The 20,255-nt window shown below is 40.4% G+C and overlaps 1 protein-coding gene across 1 annotated transcript in view; it reads left to right on the forward strand.

The window, feature by feature from the left end:
- The window catches only part of LOC310926312 (glypican-5-like), a gene marked incomplete at its 5' end in the record, with an annotated part of 50,673 nt that extends 39,209 nt beyond the window's left edge, over positions 1–11,464 (forward strand). The window contains 2 exons of the mRNA XM_083888421.1: positions 9,487–9,578; positions 11,262–11,464. Coding sequence (XP_083744547.1) covers positions 9,487–9,578; positions 11,262–11,369 — 200 coding nt within the window. The 3' untranslated portion in view covers positions 11,370–11,464. The remainder of the gene's footprint in view (positions 1–9,486; positions 9,579–11,261) is intronic.
- Positions 11,465–20,255: the final 8,791 nt, after the last annotated feature.

Below are 20,255 nucleotides of genomic sequence, written 5' to 3' on the forward strand. Positions count from 1 at the left end.
CTCTAGCCTTTCCCCAGCTGCACCTGCAGCATTTGTTTCCCCAAGTATCCAAATCAGCATTCACGGGCCACACACACACACACACACACACACACACACACACATATTCTTGTACTTGCTGCATACTGAGGACCAGCATTTCCACTTTATAAATCAACATAATTACAAATATCTACTTCATGAATGATGTCTACAAAGAACTACTGGTTGCAGTACCATAAAATGTCTGCAGGTGGAGCCCCAGAGCAAAAAGGGCTGGAATTTTTTTTTCCATTTTTTTTAATTTTTTTTATTTTTTGGTCCAAAATTTGACAAAAACCAAAAAAAATTTTTTAAATTGACCAAAAATGTTTGGTCCAAAATTTGAAAAAAAAATTGACCCAAAATTTAAAAAAAAAAATTGATCCAAAATGTTTGACCAAAAACTTGACAAAAACCTATGTCGTCCAAAATATGATTTTTTTTTTTTTTTTTTTTTTTTTGACAAATTGAGTATAGCATGTTTAAGACCTAAGGAAGTGATTTCAATGAAAACAAAGTGAGGACCGGACAAAATGTCCTCACTGTAAAAATGACCTCACTTTGTTGGTTAAAAACCCTCACCGGTCCTCAGTATGCTGCAAGTACAAGAACACACAGTACAAGAACACACACACACACACACACATAACACACACACCACACACGTTTCATGTGCAACCTTCAACCAATCACGCTGCCGTGTTCATCCTCACATCCACCTCCAATCACAGTCGCTCCCTCACTGTGTTGTCTCCACTGTCAGAGCCTGTTTCTTCCTCCCGTGTGTTTTCTCTGAAGGTTTGATGATTCCACTGGAGGCGAAGCTTTACCTCAGTCAGTGTGACCTTGGGAAGATGCTTCATTGGGAGTCAAACCTATAATTGTTGCTACAGTCATTTGGAAAAAACGACCTCCTGCCGTTAACCATCATTAACCTATGTATTCGTTTTTAGGCAATACGACAATAAAAACATTATACCTGACATTCAGATCCTCACAAAGCTGCCATCTGTTCATGCCTCTACTGTCACAGCACTTTATAAATAATCAGGATAATAGGAATAGAATATAGACAATTGAATGCTGGTTATTTGATATATTTTACACAATAAAATAAGCATAAAATCACAAATTCAGAAAATCAGTGTAGTGACAAAAATACAACAACAATACAATGATATGTATAATATTTAGGCCAAAATGAATGTGTAACTTATGTGTGTGGGCTGTACAATGATACAAGAGAGTAGCAGCTGAAAAGCAGCTATAAGAGATTTTAACATTTATTAATTTGGTCAATTCCACATTTGATTTATTACAACATTAATGTTTTGTTAGATTTCGTTAAAATGCACTATATAGTCTATTTGCTATTAAAAAAAGAAAGAAAGAAAAAAAAAAAATCAATCCACATTGGTTTACCCGCAGTAGACCCCGATGGATAATATAGCAGCTTCACATCTACTGGACTGTGTGGGTTTTCATTTTACCCCTTTCTTACATAAGGAAAAAACACTGTCTCACACTGTATAGGTTCACTAAAAATCAATGAAAACAAACTATCCACCAACGACACATTGATTGTTTTACTGTCAATACGTTCTTGTCTCATTAATAAAGTATTAAGTATGAAGAGATACTACACACGGCACCAGGACAGCATTGACCACTGTGCAAAGCCTTTTACGCTTCTGTCTTTTAATCTCTATTTTGATTCATTTTATTGACATTTTGATATGTTTATCAGAATTAATATGTAGAGGTTGAAAGTGCAGTGCAGTACATAGAACTCCTCTTCCTGCTGTCTTGATTCCTGATCATTTTATAATACATCAGCTGCTGTACAATGTTATCTACAGCTCTCTCTCTCTGTGTGTGTGTGTGTGTGTGTGTGTGTGCATGCTTGTATTAATTGCCTCTTCAGGACCCTTTCTGACATAAACACTGACCTTCTCAGGACCAGTAGTCCTCATAGAGACCAAAACCTGCTCCTAACGAGACAGAATGCCATTCCTGAGGAATTGGTTAAGTTAAAGTTAAAGGCAAGGATTTAAATTGTGGTTAGGTTAAGGTTCGGGTTAGGTATCAACTGGTTGTGGTTAAGGTTAGAGATGAGGCTTTGTTTAGGCTGTCCAAATGAATGGATGTCAATGCAGTGTCCGGAGAAGAATAGCTGCACAAACCTGTGTGTGTGTGTGTGTGTGTGTGTGTGTGTGTGTGTGTGTGTGTGTGTGTGTGTGTGTGTGTGTGTGTGTGTGTGTGTGTGTGTGTGTGTGTGTGTGTGTGTGTGTGTGTGTGTGTGTGTGTGTGTGGGTGGGTGGGTGGGTGGGTGGGTGGGTGGGTGGGTGTGTGTGTGTGTGTGTGTGTGTGTGTTCCCTCCCTGGAGAACTAAGGCTGAAGTAATGAAATGCTCATTACTGATTCAGCTGGAAATGCTAGAGATACATTTACACGCCTACACGTACACATGTCAGCTATCCAGATGCTTTCCAAGGTCACCTCGCATAATTTTCCTGTGTGTGTGTGATTGTCCGCTCTACACGCAATTTGTAAAAAGTAAGAAAATTGTGTGCATAATTTGGGCCTAAAGCAACATTTCAGCACAATACAGCTCTGTACTGGCCTCTGATATCAGGCACAATCATCAACACACTCCATCTTCTGCACTGCCACACACAGACAGACATAAATACTGATTTTGACAATGCATGTCCCAAGCCCATCAATCACTAGCCTTTAGCCAAGTAAACCTGTAATAACATGAGCTGTGTCAAAAAAAAATGTTTTCAGTGCGAACTCTCACACGAGATAATCCTTAACGCAACGCATGGTGCAGTGGTTTTTGTCAAAGCGAGAAGATTCTGAGTTTGAATGGAACAGTCAACCATGGGGGGGGTGGTCTTTGTGGAGAATGTACATTCTCCCCATGTCCGTGTGGGTTTTTCCACAGGTACTCCATCTTCCTCACACAGTCTTCGGAGACGCGAAGTTAAATGTACACTCTAATTTGCCCCGTAGGTGTGAATGTGAGTGTGAACAGTCGTTTCACAGCCTCCGTGTGTCGGCCCTGTGATAGGATGACAGAAGGCTGTAACCTGCCTCTTGCCCCAGCAATGTCAGCTGACCCACACACACCCAGGATCACATATCCCTGACTCCCTTTTCATCAGTTCACCTTCATAGACACACGGATGTATGTCATGAGCAAACACATTATTCGAAAACTAACTGTCTTTTCCCTCTCATGCCAATACAAGACGGTGGAGAATGTTGACTTCCTTGTTGAGGAAATTAAAAATACATTCACTTAGCCCTGTTTTTACCCACAGGTCTGTGCGATCAAAGCATAGCTGACATTCTTGTGTGAGATGGCACGGCTATTATTAGGATGATGCCGTGTTGTCAGTGAGGGTTTTGTATCCGATGCCAGACGTGAAGAATGTATGAACGAGAAGAAGCATAGACAGATTTGCTCAGGTTTGGGCATCAGCCGGCCAACATTTGGAATGGATACTTTCTGTATTACACTGATTCTTGGGAATTTGGCTATAACAGGTTTTAATTTTGAAAAAAAAAAAAAAGTTGCTTATATTACAAAATCTGAAGGTATCTGATTTTAGACCAAGGTCTTGGCTGTTCAGCAATGCACCAGTGCAACCTCCTCATTTTGTATTTTTTTTCATAAAATAGGCGTTTTTCCAGTTATTATTATGTTTTTGTCAACACCGTCAGTCACAATATGAAGAAAATTATTTCTGATTTATTTGGTCTAATATGTATTTAGAGTTTTTTAATCATTATCTGGCATTCAGATAATGCCAGATAATCACAAGACAGACTGTCTTGTGATTGGCCAGTACCCGGAAGTGACATATTCAGCACACCCGCTCTCAGAAGCGCAGCTCCCCCCTCTGGAACGGTGGATGCACTGCTACTCATTATCAAAACATTGTTTTAACAATGTTTAAAAATAGTTTCTTCACGACTCCCCGCCACATTCCCTTTTATGACTTTGACCCGGAGTCTGACCCAGAGTCAGAAGACACTGTCGCTCGTGAAACACCTCCACAACGGACGTTATTCTTCTTCTGCGGTTCAATGTACGCAACCGGATGTGCCCGGACTAGTGCCCGGAGCAGGACGATCTGCTGTTCAGGAGAACCGCTGTTTACGTAACCGGACTGGGTTTTTTTCAGAGATCTCGCTGAGCCCGAGATTACAATACAACACAGCGTTCTCAGCAGTGGCTGACTGTTTGTTTTGAACCTTCAGGGCTTCGTAAACAAGGTAAGGACGCAGATACACACTAAAAAACAGCGTTAATTGGAACTTCCGGTCAAGGTCCGCTTTAATGTAGCGTTCTCCACCAGTGTCCAGCTGTAAACTCTTCTTCAGCCAGGAAAATTCTGCCCAAGTTTCCAAGTTGATACATCACCAAATCCATCTTTTGACCCACTCCTACTATCTAATATACAGTATTTCAGTACGGCCCCCTGAAAGAACCTGAACTCATATTTTCCTCTCAGTAGAGTTCACAGTGTAAGTACTGAAGTACTGAAGAGATATAAAAAATGTAACCGTCCAACAAATAAACCATTGCTACAAAATGATTGTTACTTTTTATTTTATTACGTATTGTAATGTAGTTATTTCTAAGTTTATCACAAATTCACACACACACAAATTCACCTCACAGACTGTATGCGTGTTGGTGTGTGTGTGTGTAAAAAGCAGAGGAAGAGATGTGGCGCTCTGATTTATAGCCCCTCTCCATCTGCTCGGGACCCTTACTGTCACACGGCCGCGGTAATACGTCACCTGAATCCAGTTCCGTTTTTATCGTATTACTTTCGGAGGAAGTGTCTAAATTACAAACCAGCGGTGAGGAGGACTTGCTTTGGGAAGGATGACATGATGAAGGAGTGTCAGGGGGGTGTTTTCATCAGCGCTCCTCTGCACGTTTGTTCTGACTTGTTTTGGTTTGCTCCGTGTAAACTGTCACATCAGCTCCACAGAGTCCGCCAACGGTGATTGAATGTCAGTGTCACCGTGTCTGTGTCAAGTTGTCGGTGATTTGTCATAACACTGACCTAGATACTGCAACACGCCACCGGTCGCTCTCGTAAACATATCTGCACAGAGAAATGTGTGTATTTGTTACGTCTTTGGCACCTTTCCCGCTATAAACACTGACCCTGTCAGGACCAGTAGTCCTCATGGAGAACAACACCTGCTCCTAATTAGTTTAGGGTTAGGGTGAAAGTTAGGGTTAGGCATCAACTAGTTATGGTTAAGGTTAGGGATGATGCTTTGTTAAAGGAATATGCATTTAGCTTTGTATTGCTTGAATAGGGGTAGTATTTCTGAAAAATTGTGCTTCGCAAACTCAGTTTCCCCTGAGTCGAGAAATATCTTCATTCTTTTTTTTGTAAAGTTTCCACCAGTCACACTGCGGTTCCGAGGCTTGAAATTGCAACGCTAATTCCGCAATTTTGTAGACCCACCCATAGGGGGATGGGACCTAATTCCCAGAATGTAAACAGTGTCCACCATCTTTGCTTACAGTTACGCTAACAGGACCAAGTGTCACTGGCACATCTGCTCCGTGGGATTGATTGAGGTTTTTAAATCCTCACTAGAGACACACACCTCTTCACCTTGGCCTTTTAACCAAATTTAAGTGGACTTCTGGCAAAATGTTAAACCCTAATTTTAACTTCCTTTTATTGCATTGTGTTTATGTATTTTAGCATTCACTTATTCTCTTTATTGTAACAGTGGCATTGTATGGGCCACTTTTATTATCTGTATTGCTTTTAATCTGTACAGCACTTTGGTCGGTTGTTTTAAATGTGTTCTAGAAATAAAGTTTGAGTTGAGTTGAGCTGGTGGGCATGTAACAAAAAAAAGAATGAGAAAAATAAATTCCTCAACTTAGGGGAAACTGAGTTTGGGAAACACACTGTAGCATACTGAGGACCAATGAGGGTTTTAAACCAACAAAGTGAGGTAATTTTTACGGAGTGAGGACATTTTGGCCGGTCCTCACTTTGTTTTTATTGAAATCACTTCCTTGCTATAACATGCTATACTCAATTTGTCAAAAATTTTAATTTTGGACGACTTTTTCTCAAATTTTGGACCATATTTTTTTTTTTTTCAAATTTTGGACCAAATTTTTTTTTTTTTTTTAATTTTGGACCAAATTTTTTCTTTTTAATTTTGGACCAAATTTTTTTTTTCAAATTTTGGACCCAATTTTTTTTTTAAATTTTGGACCATATTTTTTTTCAAATTTTGGACCAATTTTTTTTTTTCAAATTTTGGACCAAATTTTTTTTTTTAAATTTCGGACCAATTTTTTTTTTCAAATTTCGGACCAAAATTTTTTGGGTAAATTTGTTTTTTTCAAATTTTGGACGACATAGTATAGAATGACGTTTTTGTCAATTTTTTGTTCAAATTTTGTGTCAAATTTTTGTTCAAATTTTGGGTCAGTTTTTTTTTTCAAATTTTGGAAGACATAGTATAGTATGACGTTTTTGTAAAATGTAGGACCAAAAATGTAAAACATAAAATAAAATCGAAAAAGTTTTCCAGCCCTTTTTGCTCTGGGGCTCCACCTGCAGACATTTTATGGTACTGCAACCAGTAGTTCTTTGTAGATGTCATTCATGAAGTAGATATTTGTAATTGTGTTGATTTGTGGAAAGTGGAAATGCTGGTCCTCAGTATGCAGCAAGTACAAGAATGTGTGTGTGTGTGTGTGTGTGTGAGAGAGAGAGAGAGCCAGGCATGCCTTGTGTGATGTATTCAAGATTGTTGCTAAGAGACAAACATGCTGAGGGGCATGTAGTAGAGATTGTCTGCTGCCACCCACTGACACACACTCACACACAGACTTGTTTTTATAACCCAACAAAGCTATTACAGCAACTTTAGATTCATGCTGCTTCGTCATCGTTCTAATCTTTGTTTTAGAATGATCGGTGAACACAAACTTGGCAGGTTCTGGTGAGAAACGATGCAACTGTCATTTGGACTCGAGGATGATTTCTTGACAAAAGTTTTACCTCCTACACTGATTCAAACTTGACACACAAAGACTACGTTGACCTTAATGTGGTGAATAACTGGTAATTATAGCTGAATATGAAAGTCTTATCCTTCTCTCTGAAGTATTGTGAAGTAGAAGTATAAATTACTTCTATGTATACAACTAAAGACCCTTATTAATGTTATTAATATTTAGTCACACATAGCTTATCTTTTACAAAATACAATCAGCCATTTGTAAAGCAGTGTTTGACATCATCTCATGCTACTTTTGGCCTAATTAATGTGACAAAACAAATCAGCTTCCTCCCTTTAAATCAGGTCACTGTAAGAGAAAAAGAGGGACTACTTTTACTTCGACCCAGTTTTTAATAGAACTAGCAGCTATTGCACTAAAATGACATATGAAACTGTTACTTTGTTGTCGCCAAGGGACATATTATTAATAATAAAGATAATAAGATTATTAATAATAATAATTCTAATATAATCCAGCTCTGCTGGCCGCCTTAACAGGTTCGGATGTGCCGGATGTGACACAAGATTTTCTCTTCTGACGGGAACAGATGGACACAAACAGACGGCACAAACACACGCAGACTGACACGGCCATGAACTCAGAACTGTTCCATGCTGTTATTTGCCAAGCAAACACTCAATAAAGGACAGATGTTGAATTTGGTAGAGATTCCTCCGCGTGTAAATCATCACATTTATCCACACTGTCACTGCTGATGTTTATATTTTCACTTTTTCTATAAGCTGTGTTTTCTTGCTTTCTTCATGTATGCATTATGAGGAAGAGTGTTTGTGTGTGTGTGTGTGTGTGTGTGTGTGTGTGTGTGTGTGCATTTTCACCAACTCACCTCATTCCTCAGCAGCTGAAAGAGTCTCTTTGTCTATTGTACTGCAGGACAATGTGTATTGTAAGATACAGAATCATATTTCTGCACATGCAGGTGTGTGTGTGTGTGTAGACAGAGCATGTTGAGACGGAGCATGTCTGTGACAACACAGGTCAGTGTGAGGACGTCACTGACTGTGGTCCACTTGTTTCTCAGGGTCGTTGTTATTGTTGTTATTGTGGGGACCATAAACTGTTCTCGTAGGTTTGGTGCAAACAATAAAAAATAGACTAACGTGCGTGTGTGTGTGTGTGTGTGTGTGTGTGTGTGTGTGTTGTTTAGCTGGCGAGACAGTTTGTCTTTCTCCTGTCCTAATCTCCTCATTTATCAGAGTTCATCCCATGAGGGACCCGGAGTCCTGCCAAAACACACACACACAGGCACACACACACACACAGAGTGTTTTAGGTAATCAAATTAAAATTCAAATTGATAAGTATGTGAAGTAAGATTTCTAAAATCTTAATTGTTGTTCAAGTTATAATCAGGCACCACGTGTCCCCTCAGGCTGCTCTGCTATTTATGAGGCTTATGATTTTTTTATATTAAGAATCCCAATCCCAAATCCCCAAAGACGTGTCAGCTGCCAATACAGTCAGACGCCTAAAAATAATCTATATCACTGTCACACTGTCTCCATATTTATCCCAAAACAAAACAAAAAACTATACATTTGGACAATTTGCTTTCTCTTTTTAAGAGGCTGTCAATTGTGGAATTCACAACTCAATGAAATCCAATCAATTTCACAGATAAAATCCTTTACTCTGAAGATTAAATGTTGGTTTATATGAAATCAGTACAGATTTTAGCTGAACTTATATTTAATTTTTTTTTTTATAAAGTTTTCTGTCATAAACACTAACCGTGTCCAGGACCACTAGTCTTCACAGAGATCAAATCCTGGTACTAATTTGGCAGAGCAGCATTTCTGAGAAGTAAGGCTTGACTTGTGGCTCGCTTTGTTTAGGCTGCCCAAATGAATGGAATTCAGTGCACGTCCTGAAAAAAAAAGAAAGCTGTAAGAACATGTGTGTGTGTGTGTGTGTGCGTGTGTAGCACATTATGTGAAGCTGTGTGTATGGGTGGGGTGAAATCCATAAATCACGACGGTCTAAACAACAACAAAACTGCCATAAATAATGCAATTAAGAGTTTTTGCAATCATAAAACTAAAAACAGACTTAACACAAGTACACATTCTTTCAATTAACAGACTTATTTCCAGAGAAAATGCTTTCAGAGTGCATGTTTTTGTCATTTGCTTGATATTTTTATATTTGAATCCCTCAAATGTGGTTTTGTAAAACTCGACTAGTGAAATCATTTATTGTCCACTTCTCCTTTTCTCCAAGGATGTTTTATACATTTATCTGCAAACAAACAAACAACAAAATCGAATATAGAAAAACACATCATTGGGGAATTATGACATTACATTTGACCACTATTGATTGTCTATCATACCGTTTTATTCTATTGTCATATTTTTGTATCTGTTTAGGAGAAGAGAGGGAGGATTCATCCAGCGGCCAAAGTCCTGACACGAAGAACGTGGCTCACGCTCCTCTTCCTCATCACCCCTCCCCTCCACAGGTAGGTCACTCTCGTTGTGAATCAGGGTTTCAGGGCAAATCACACAAACACTTTCAAAAATAAAATACAAAAAATAGTCTGAAGTATGCCCTTGGGGGATAGATGAGCAGGTAACTACTCAGTGAGAATAAACAAACAGCTTTGCCTTCTATAAAAACTATTAAGTAGCCCTAAGTCATTAAGCTGATGTCATGATATAGAATATGAATGGGTATATTCAGTTAGTGTGTGCTACGTGGCATTTCTTAACCTTTTTCTACCATTTCTCGGCAGGTGTCAGCTTTCATGATCACTTACCAGACAAACAGGGGCCTTGCCCAACTGTTTACTTTTCCTTTTCTCACTAAAAGGCCAATAAAGCCCATCAGTGTGCATCTAGACTAGCTGGCAAACTGTAAAAATTGTGTCACAACTGAACAAGGATTTGGAATCAATTGCACAACTCGGAAGACAAAGTAAAATTATAAACAGTCTTTCATTGTGAAATTGCAACGAAGAACCGCTCATGAGGGAAAAACTTAACAAAAACGAGGGCTATGAGAACAAACAAAAAACACTTGTGAGGTCTCTGGTGGCCTCTGTTGGTGATTTTGGCAAGTGCAAGTGTGGAAGCAACAGACAGACACACAGAGCCACTAAAAACAATACTTCGCTCATCTACATTTTTTGGTCTCCTGTTTTTTATTTTCCTCTTGACAATGCTGGCCAGTCAAGCACACCAACACCTTGGTCATTTAACCAACTTATGGTGCTTCTTGCAGTGTGGGCAGGTGCAAAAATCCTGCTGGAAAATGAAATCAGCATCTTCAAAAAGCTCGTCAGCAGAAGGAAGCATGAAGTGCTCTAAAATCTCCTGGTAAACAGGTGCATTGACATTCGTTTTCAAAAAACACAGTGGACAGTGAACACCAGCAGATGACATTGCAACTTAACATCGGACTTCAAGCAACTTGGTTCTAAGCTTTTTCCTTCCACTCAACTTTCTGTTAACATGCTTGGATACAGCACTTTTTGAACAGCCAGCTTCTTTGGCGATGAATGTCTGTGGCTTACCCTCCTTGTGAAGGGTGTCAATGATTGTCTTCTGGACAAATGTCAGATCAGCCATGTCTTCTCCATGATTGTGTAGCCTTGTGACTCAAACTGAGATACCATTTTGAAGGCTCAGGAAACGTTTGTAGGTGTTTTGAGTTGATTATCTGATTGGCATGTGACACCTTAAAGTTACAATAGTGAACTTTTACACCATATTCTAATTTTTGGAGATACTGCATTTTGGGTTCTTGTTTAAATGTGAGCCAAAATCATTAAATAAATTAAAAGAACCAAAGACTTAAACTACTTCAGACTGTGTGTATTGAATGCATATAATACACAAGTCTATTTGAGTTGAATTATTGAAATAAATGAACTTTTCCACGATATTCGAATTTATTTAGGATGCACCTGTGTACACACACACACACACACACACGGTAATGGGGAGCAGTTGGAAACAATCAGGGCAGTGAAGACAATCAGACTGGCGGGATATAATTTTATAATTCTTGTAGTTTAAGGGGAAGTCCACAAATGTGTCTTGTAAAAAGCCTGTATTAATTACGCAAACGGACATACTGTAAACACAAACGTCTTTCTTTCTGACTTTCTTTTGTTCTTTCTTTCTTTCTTTCTTTCTGTCAGGTGGTTGTTCGAGGCTCCGCCCACAACATTGCCGTTAAACCTTTACCTTTGACCGCGATGACCTTGCTGCTCCTGCTGCTGCTGCTGATGTCCACATGTGACCGCTGAGAGAGAGAGAGAGACGGGTCATGAGCTGCACAGAAGAGACTGAGAGACGACCACGAGCTCTACGTTCTGTGGTGGTGTTTGGAATTTTTGGAGTTTTTCTGGCGAGCACAGCTGAAGCCCCACTCTTGAGTGAAGCGGAGCAGTAGATTTGTCACAGTTGCAGTGGCACAGTATGCATTTGTACCTGTACTTACCTCTTCAGTGGTTTATCTGTATTTAACTCTAACAGGATAGATTGCACAGCACTAATTACTTTTTTTTTGAAGAGATATGTAAATACAAAAAAAAAAATATATATATATTATATATTTATATGAAGAGTTTCTATAGATAACGATGGCTTGATGTGTAAATAGAGATTAATATAGAGCAGAGCAGAGAGACAGTGATCTATGATGGCTACAGGTGTAGCTGAAGACACTTTTTGAGTGTTTACTTTTTAAGCAATCTCAGAATACAGCCCTGAGCAGGAAAGTAAGGCACGTTAGATTAGCAGAGCAGCCGATTATGTGATGTGTTCACAGATGTCAGTGTCTGCATGGTTTGAAGAGAATCTTTTATACACAAAATATGCTCTTTTATTCATCCAAGCTAGTTCACTTTTTATATTACTGCAGAAGAGTTAGTCTCTGCAGGAGAGTTTTGACTCCTCATAAGTCTGTTGTTTCTAGCTGTTAATACTTTTTTAAGTAGTTGTTTGTAAAATTAGTCTTTTCTTCTGAAGACGCACAGCGGGCATAGTTGTAAACTTCTACTTGTAGCTTTGTTACTTTGAGGCTTCTACAGCCGTCGTTGACACGGAGCTACTATTAAAAATATCAGGATATAACAAACGGCAAACAGTCCTAGTACAAGAAAAGGCTACCTTTTATGGCCTTTACAGGAACAAAATGCTGCCCGAACAATAAATAACTCAAAAATCTCAGTTCATTTCATTCATTGCAAATCCCTTATTGTGCTCTGTATTGTAAGTACTAAACACCCTTTAGGTTTCACTGTGATTTCAAAGGGTGGCTTATCACAAAATGTATTCATTTAAACTGCAATGAGATTATATATAGGACAGTAAAAGCTTTCTGCCAGTCTGATACATCATGTCTCTGAATCCAGCGAAGGGAGTGATCAGGATTGAGACGAGCCCAGATCCAAACATGAAAATCAAATGTAATTCATATTAATTAGGATTACCAAGGCTTTTTGCCTCTCTAATGAGTCTCAAACGCCCCAAACTGCTTACAACCACAGCTGGAATACTGATTAAACACCAGCTGAAGGACACCCTGTGCACTTCTTTCAGTGAGCGACTCAATTTCTTGTCATATACGTCACGTTGTGCTGCATGTAATGACTAGCTCAGATACACGTAAGACCTTTTTTTCTCCCCGAAGCCTTCACACTGGATCATATTACATTTTCATTTCATTTTTTTTGTGCCATTGATTTTGTGCTGCAAAAATATCAAAACTCTCATGAAAGCATCTGCAACGCTGACACCTAAGACTGCATTTATAAAGGAGAGTGAATGACAGATGAGGCGACTGCACAAATAGCATTAAGAGCTTAAGGGTATGAGTTATCTGGGTTTTCAAGTCCCAATACAATGTAACGTAAAAGGATACGTTTCACAACATGATCTGTCAAACAACTGCGCATATGATTTAAATATTGTGGCCATAATATGAGATGAGCGATTGGACTCGGGCCAACCCTTTTATTTTCACTGCTCTCAACAAATCAGCAACATGCACATAGATGGGAAAATAGGGGAAAAAAAATAGTTATATAAATGGGAAAAGAGAAAAAGAGTTACATAAATGGGAACATAGGTAAAAAAAACAAAGAGTTACTTCATGAGTAGCAATTCAAATTAAATCACCTGGAAAGAGAAAATAAGCCACATAATGAAATGTTACACGGTCTTTTGTGGATGGTCACCTTTATGTATAGGAGCATTAAACTGTCATCGATGGACCACAAATTGAAAATGTTGAGAAACCTTTAACTGTAAGTTGAAGGTGAGTCTTAAAGGGGAAATAAGTAGTTTATAGTGCCATCTAGAGGAGAGGCTGAAATTTACAACAAAGACCTGCTGCTCTGCTCACCCCCTCCCTTCCCTGAGCGCTACGGTATCCGCAGCTGGTCAAATGTCGTCCTCGTCGTCTTTCTCCGTGTCAGCAGATGAGGTTCGTGAGGCGAGGGAGAGGGCGAGCTACCGCGGCCGTAGCAGACGAAGCGGAGAGAGAGGAGGCGGGACTTCCGCTACAAGTAAAGAGACGCTTGTTTTGTTCTCTCGCGTTTGTCCTTACAGGCTCCGGTAGAAACATGGCGTCTGGCTGCTAACAGTGGCTATGCGACCGCGGCCCGCGACCATGTTATTTTAAATGACTTTTTGAAACGCTACGAAAATGAAACAAAGAATATTATACAGCGACTAGACAATGCAGGAGCACATAATATGTATACAAAAGTGGATTTTGGGTTAAATAAACCCATAAATACTACATATTGTCCCTTTAAAGCACATACTGTAACTGTGTGAGATGCACCATCTGTTGTTTCTTCAGTTCTGTGCTGTCATGACGTTTCTCCCCATTGTGCTACGAAATAAAGGTGTTAAACACACTGTATCCTAGTGTAACATCTCATTTAGTTTCATATGATGAACTCCTTTGTTGTAACACCATGCAGAGCCACCAGGATGCAATAAACAACCTGTCAGCAGCAGCAGCTATGGTTTATCTCAAACCGCTCTGAAAGAAAACGCATCGCTGTGCTAATGGAAACTAAATCAGTAACTCAGAATTACAGCCGTCTGTAATACAATGTGTCCTGATTCTGTGACGTCAATAATCATCAGCCTAACATCCAAAGTAATAAAGTGTGTCATACTCGTGTTGCACAGGAGTCTCTAATTATATTACATAACAGTTTCAGTGAAGGAGCACATGGAGTCACAAACACAACCGTAAAAGCTATAAAAGTATGAATGAATGTAAAATGAATACAGTGGAAACAATGTGACATGGACTGCACTTAATGAGATAATAAACAATTTATCTCCCAATGTCCGGTTGTTGATCCCATAAGTAAACAGTATTATATGTATTAGCTTATGGTGTCGTCAACTAAAACCAAGACCCGTTTTGTTTTAATTTTTTTATCAAAAGGAAAAGCCCTTTATAATATTATTTTGCATTTCCATAAAAATGCAGTATCATTGCACCCCAGTCACGCAGGAACACATGGTGCCCTTAACAAACCAAAACGGCGTCACTTATTTACATCATCGGCGTGACAGCGTGTTGTGGCACTATTGCCGTAAATAAGGGTGGTGATGATAACCATTTCCTGTTATGGATGTGGTTAGGTTTACACATAAAAGACCCTGGTTAGTGCTTTTTTTAACCTCAGCGTCTACATCCTCACCATAAAAACACACTGGAATGTGCTCATAACACCACAACAATCTGGTAACAAAACTTCCGACATTTGGTCTCCAACTGTTTTCTGCTACGACCGTTACTTGCACATACAGGTGAGAATTTATGTCTCAGACACTCATTATGTCAAAAAAAATGTTTCTGTACAGCTGGTTGCATCTCCTATTCATTAAAAATACATTTTTCCGGGGTTTTGTTAATATTGTATCATGACAGCTTCCATCACATTAGCAGGTGACATCACAGATAAGAGTCTGAACTCCTCTTCTCACATGCATTTTTTTATCTCTACATGAGGGTCACAGGGGGCGCTGGTGCCAATCCCAGCTGACATAGGGCTAAAAGGTGGGGTACACCATGAAAAGGCGGCCAGTCCATCACAGAGCCACATGGAGACAAACAACCGTCCACTCACACCTACATCAATTTAGAGCAGGGGTCTCAAACTGGCGGCCCCGGGGGCCACATGTGGCACTTAATATCATGCTATATCATGAAAACATGGCCCACGACCTCACCGTCTTTTAAACACAGTGTGTAGCTGAGGCACAGCTAGGTGATAGAATATAATATATGCGTGACTATACGCTTATTTATACATTAATTTACATATATAAATACGCTTGTTAGGGTCCTAGCCACGAATGGCAGTGGCCGAAAGGGCTCCTGGTACGAATTTTAATTAGAGTTGTCTATTATTTATCCATCCATCCATTATCTACCGCTTTATCCTCCACCAGAGGGTCGCGGGGGGTGCTGTGCCTATCTCAGCAGACATTGGGCGGGGTACACCCTGGACAGTTTGCCAGTCCATCACAGGGCCACATATAGAGACAAACAACCATTCACTCACAGTCTCACACCTACGGTCAATTTAGAGTGACCAATTCACCTAATCCCCATATCGCATGTTTTTGGACTGTGGGAGGAAGCCGGAGAACCCGGAGGAAACCCACGCACACACGGGGAGAACATGCAAACTCCTTGCAGAAAGGCCCTTGTTCCGAAGTTGTTTCAAACGGGGCTCGAACCCAGGAACCGGGGTCTTCTTGCTGCAAAGGCAAGAGTGCTAACCACTACACCAACCGTGGGCCCTCTATTATTTATGATTTAAATTAAAATAAATGTATGTTTTTTATATTAATGCACCATAAATAGTATTATTAAGTATACGTGTGATATCATGATGCAATATTGTGAACCGTTGTTTTTTTTTTTCCCACTTTTTGTTCCCTAGGTCGGCCCCCTCTTGACCACAATAGATGCGCATTGGCCCCCAGGTCATTTGAGTTTGAGACCAATGATTTAGAGTGTCCATTTTGCCTAACCCCAAATCTGATGTGATGTGTTTGGACTGTGGAAAGAAACCAGAGAACCTGGAGAACACCCACAAACACGGAAAGAACATGCACACTCCGTGCAGAAAAGGCCCTTATTCTGACAAGGTCATGAAGCCAGTTCTTCTTGCTGCAAAGGCAAGAGTGCTAACACTACACCAACCGTGTGGTCCTAAATGGGAACATAAAGTGCTAGGAAAGAAGAGCCATAACTGCAGATTGAGACCATTAACTCCTAAAAAATTAATCCTTAGTGACCTTATAAATCTGTTAGACTTCCATTCAAGCTGAGTTCTTTTTGAAACCAGTGGAGTCAGTCGTCCCTGCTGGCTAATCGATATGTTGTCACTCTCAGGTTGTCTTCAGGGTAGAAACCAGAAGACTACATTTGGCCTATGTGTGGTTTATGGTCTAAACCATATAAGGCCTGTATAAAAAACAGGATTTTAAAAACCATCACTGCGTGGAAATGCAGCAGCTCTTTGGCCTCTGGCTTTTTTGTGGGAGCTTAAAGGTGATTGAATTGGCATGGTTGGGAAGTTGGCACAAGCCTGCCTCTTGGCACAGGAAGCTGCCAGGGGATGATGGGAAATAAAGACATCGTTGAATGCAAATTGCAAGAGAAAGGAGGGCGAGAAAGAATTCCTGATTTTTGGCACCTCCAAAATCCGTCTTTATACACTGAAACGTATCTTATTTTTTTTAATGGGAATTAGTTTTTAGCGGAATTGCGGAATGCTCCGACGCACCTCAGCCAAAAGGGCCATGGCGTCTTCCAATCCGTGAACAAGAAAGCACAGGCAGTCAGGGTGAGAGGTGACGGAGGTGAAAGAGGAACGAGTGAAGATGAGGACGAGACAAGGCAGTTGAAGTGGCCTGGCAACACTTTTAATATGGATATTTGAATCTCGCCAAAAGGTAGATTAGATTCTACAGCTATATATAGAATGGGACTAGAGGCTTTTTCAATAGTGACAGGTTTCACCCATAGTTTGCTTGCACACAACTCGTTGTCAAGACTCAAACTGCAAGGACAACATTCGTTTCTAAACCTACTCTTGAGTATTAACTTACCCAAATCGTCGTAAGACGCTCCTTTATCGTGAAAACCAGCGTTGAAGAACATACTCCAGTTCAGACACTGGATCTTTTGTCTCTCGGATCCCTCGGGTTCTCAAAAAGCTTTCTTTTCTACACTCATCGGAGCCAATGATATGAAAAGTCCATTGTTTCCAATCGCTTCAGAGTGTGAAAACGATCCTTGAATATTAATAACCACTGATGGAAACTAAATGGCAGTGGTGTGGCACTCTTCCAGTTTTGGATTAGGTGTTTTTCTGAGTTTTTCTAACCCTGAAAGCTGATCATCTTCACAGTGGCTGGCAACGTTCCTTATAACCAGAGATTATCATGCCAAGATAGAGCCGCGCTGGTGAAGCAACTGGGGGATTAAGTGTCTTGCTGAAGGGCACTGTAACATCAGTTTCTGTGAGAAAGGAAAGGAGGGCACTGAATCATCTAATGTGCCGTTCGACGACCATGCCGGCGATTGAATTGAAGCTCAGAACCGTTTATTTTAATTGTAACACTATATGCTCTGAGCTCTGCAGTGTGTGGGCACAGCGTGCTGACGCGAGGCCTTTGTCAGGCCGTGTAATGTTCACCGTGAGCTCTTCTGATAAAAGTTAGAGCTGTCTGTTTATTGAAAAAACGCGTGAAAACGGATACCTCATTAAAAATGTGTGCGCACAAGTCGAGATATTTCGGTCTGGACCGACGACAGATGAGTATGCGACGCTTACCCTCCAGCCTTTGCATTAGCATAGCTTTTTTAAAAGAGAGAAAAAAAAAACTAGTGTACATATTATGGTAGTTGACTCATCAGTTTCACACTGTTTTCAAGTTGACGCAATTCACATCGACCTGGATGTCAGCCAGTCATTCACTCCCAAGCTATGATGATGTTAATGTTTATTAGCCGCAGCTAAGAGATCTTATCTTGACTGACAGATTGTTTGGATGGAAGGTTGGCAGGTGAGATTATCATTGTTTGTCTCTCTCTCTGTGTGTGAAGCATGTACGCTTATGTGATTGAATGGATGTTAAAGAAAAAGCTGAAAAAGCTGCACTCACTGATATTTCTTGGAGCCTCGTTACTGCAGATGCCACCAGGGATAACCTGGTCACGTGTGTGGCAAGAATTGCACCGGTGTGAAATATGCTGAGAAGGAAATTCATGTTGTTCCGACTCACACGCTTGACAGGAGACAGAATAGATTACACACACACACACACACACACACACACACACATGCAATTTAAAGGTTGTGATGTGCATGTTTTAGCAGGTTAAGCCACTTTGCTTTCATTATTGTTCATTCTGACATCATGCACTTCTCTGACAGCTCACACAGACACACTCAGAAAAACAGAGCGCTATTACGTGCGATAAACTTTCGATGTTAAGCTTTAAAGAGCCGAGTAAAGGTGGAAAATCTTAGTCGTTACGTCTAGAAATAGTCGTCTACAGAGTGCGTGGGCGTTGCCAGGAGAAGGTAACTGTCCTGTAGGTAGAGTTTAAATGAGTTCAACGCCTCAGCTAATCTGATGGAACTGGTTCAGTCTTGATTCAGATATGCGTATCTGACCTGGCTCGATGAGCTTTATGTCATACCCGAAGAAAAAATAACTCATTTTGAAGAGGAATGCTCACTCGCCATCGTAAACAGAAACGGAGTAAACAGTATTTTTGTTACCTACGTGACAACAGACGTTACTCTTCTCGCCGGAGCCAACGCCGAGATCCAAAGGGCAAACATCCTGCCAAAAAGAAAGTGGAGACGACACTCGTACTCATCCTCAAGACAGTGTCCTCATTGTTGCGAGGACTAACGGCCTAAATATCCATCTGATATAAACTGTTGCCGCTCTGCAACTCCTGCGCCTAGATATTTGACACGTTACTCATCACTTTGTCTCTGTTCAGTGTCATAAAAATTCTACCTTTCTGCTGACAGCTTAAATAGTTGGTACATGTTAATCGTCACTTTAATGATGCCAACACCTGCCAGGGTAATAAATCACTTCTGTTAAGCACTTGTACAGATAGTATACTCGGTATGTGTGTGTGTACGTGTGTGTGTGTATACTTGTATTTGTTACCTCTTCAGGCGTGTATAATGGCCTTGCCAGGACTGGTACTCTTCACGGAGACCAGAACCTGTTCTGAGGAAAATGGTTGGGTTAAGTTTAGGGTTAGGGCATTAACTGGTTATGGTTATGGTTAAGGTTGGGGGTTAAAGCATTGGTTCTCAAAGTGCGGCCCAGGGGGCCAATGGCGGCCCGCAGAAACATTTCTGGCGGCCCACGATGAATTACAGCTGATAGTTTTAATCCAGGAGCTACTAAGCTTGTTAAATGTTTAATGGACGTTACTGGATACAGACCAATAAGTGCAAACTGGTCATTAAAATTATTACAAATGGGATTTGTTTCTGTTTTTTCTGTTTTAAAGTGCAATTAATGTGTGCTATTTCTGTTTTTATTTTTATTTAAAGGTACAATGTGTAGTATTTATGGGTTTAGATAACCCAAAATCCACTTTTTTATACATATTATGTGCTCCTGCATTGTCTAGTCGCTGTATAATAGTTTTTGTTTCATTTTCGTAGTGTTTCAAAAAGTCATGTAAAATAACATGACCGCGGACCGCGGTTGCATAGCCACTGTTAGCAGCGAGACGCCATGTTTCTACCGGAGCCTGTAAGGACAAACGCGAGAGAACAAAACAAGCGTCTCTTTACTTGTAGCGGAAGTCCCGCCTCCTCTCTCTCCGCTTCGTCTGCTACGGCCGCGGTAGCTCGCCCTCTCCCTCGCCTCACGAACCTCATCTGCTGACACGGAGAAAGACGACGAGGACGACATTTGACCAGCTGCGGATACCGTAGCGCTCAGGGAAGGGAGGGGGTGAGCAGAGCAGCAGGTCTTTGTTGTAAATTTCAGCCTCTCCTCTAGATGGCACTATAAACTACTTATTTCCCCTTTAAGAGGAACCATTCCAGGGTCTTGCGAAGAGCAGAAATGGAGATGATGGTGCCGAAGAAAGTGCC

This window comes from Microchirus variegatus, assembly GCF_963457635.1.
Source record: "Microchirus variegatus genome assembly, chromosome: 4".
Taxonomy (NCBI): Eukaryota; Metazoa; Chordata; class Actinopteri; order Pleuronectiformes; family Soleidae; genus Microchirus; species Microchirus variegatus.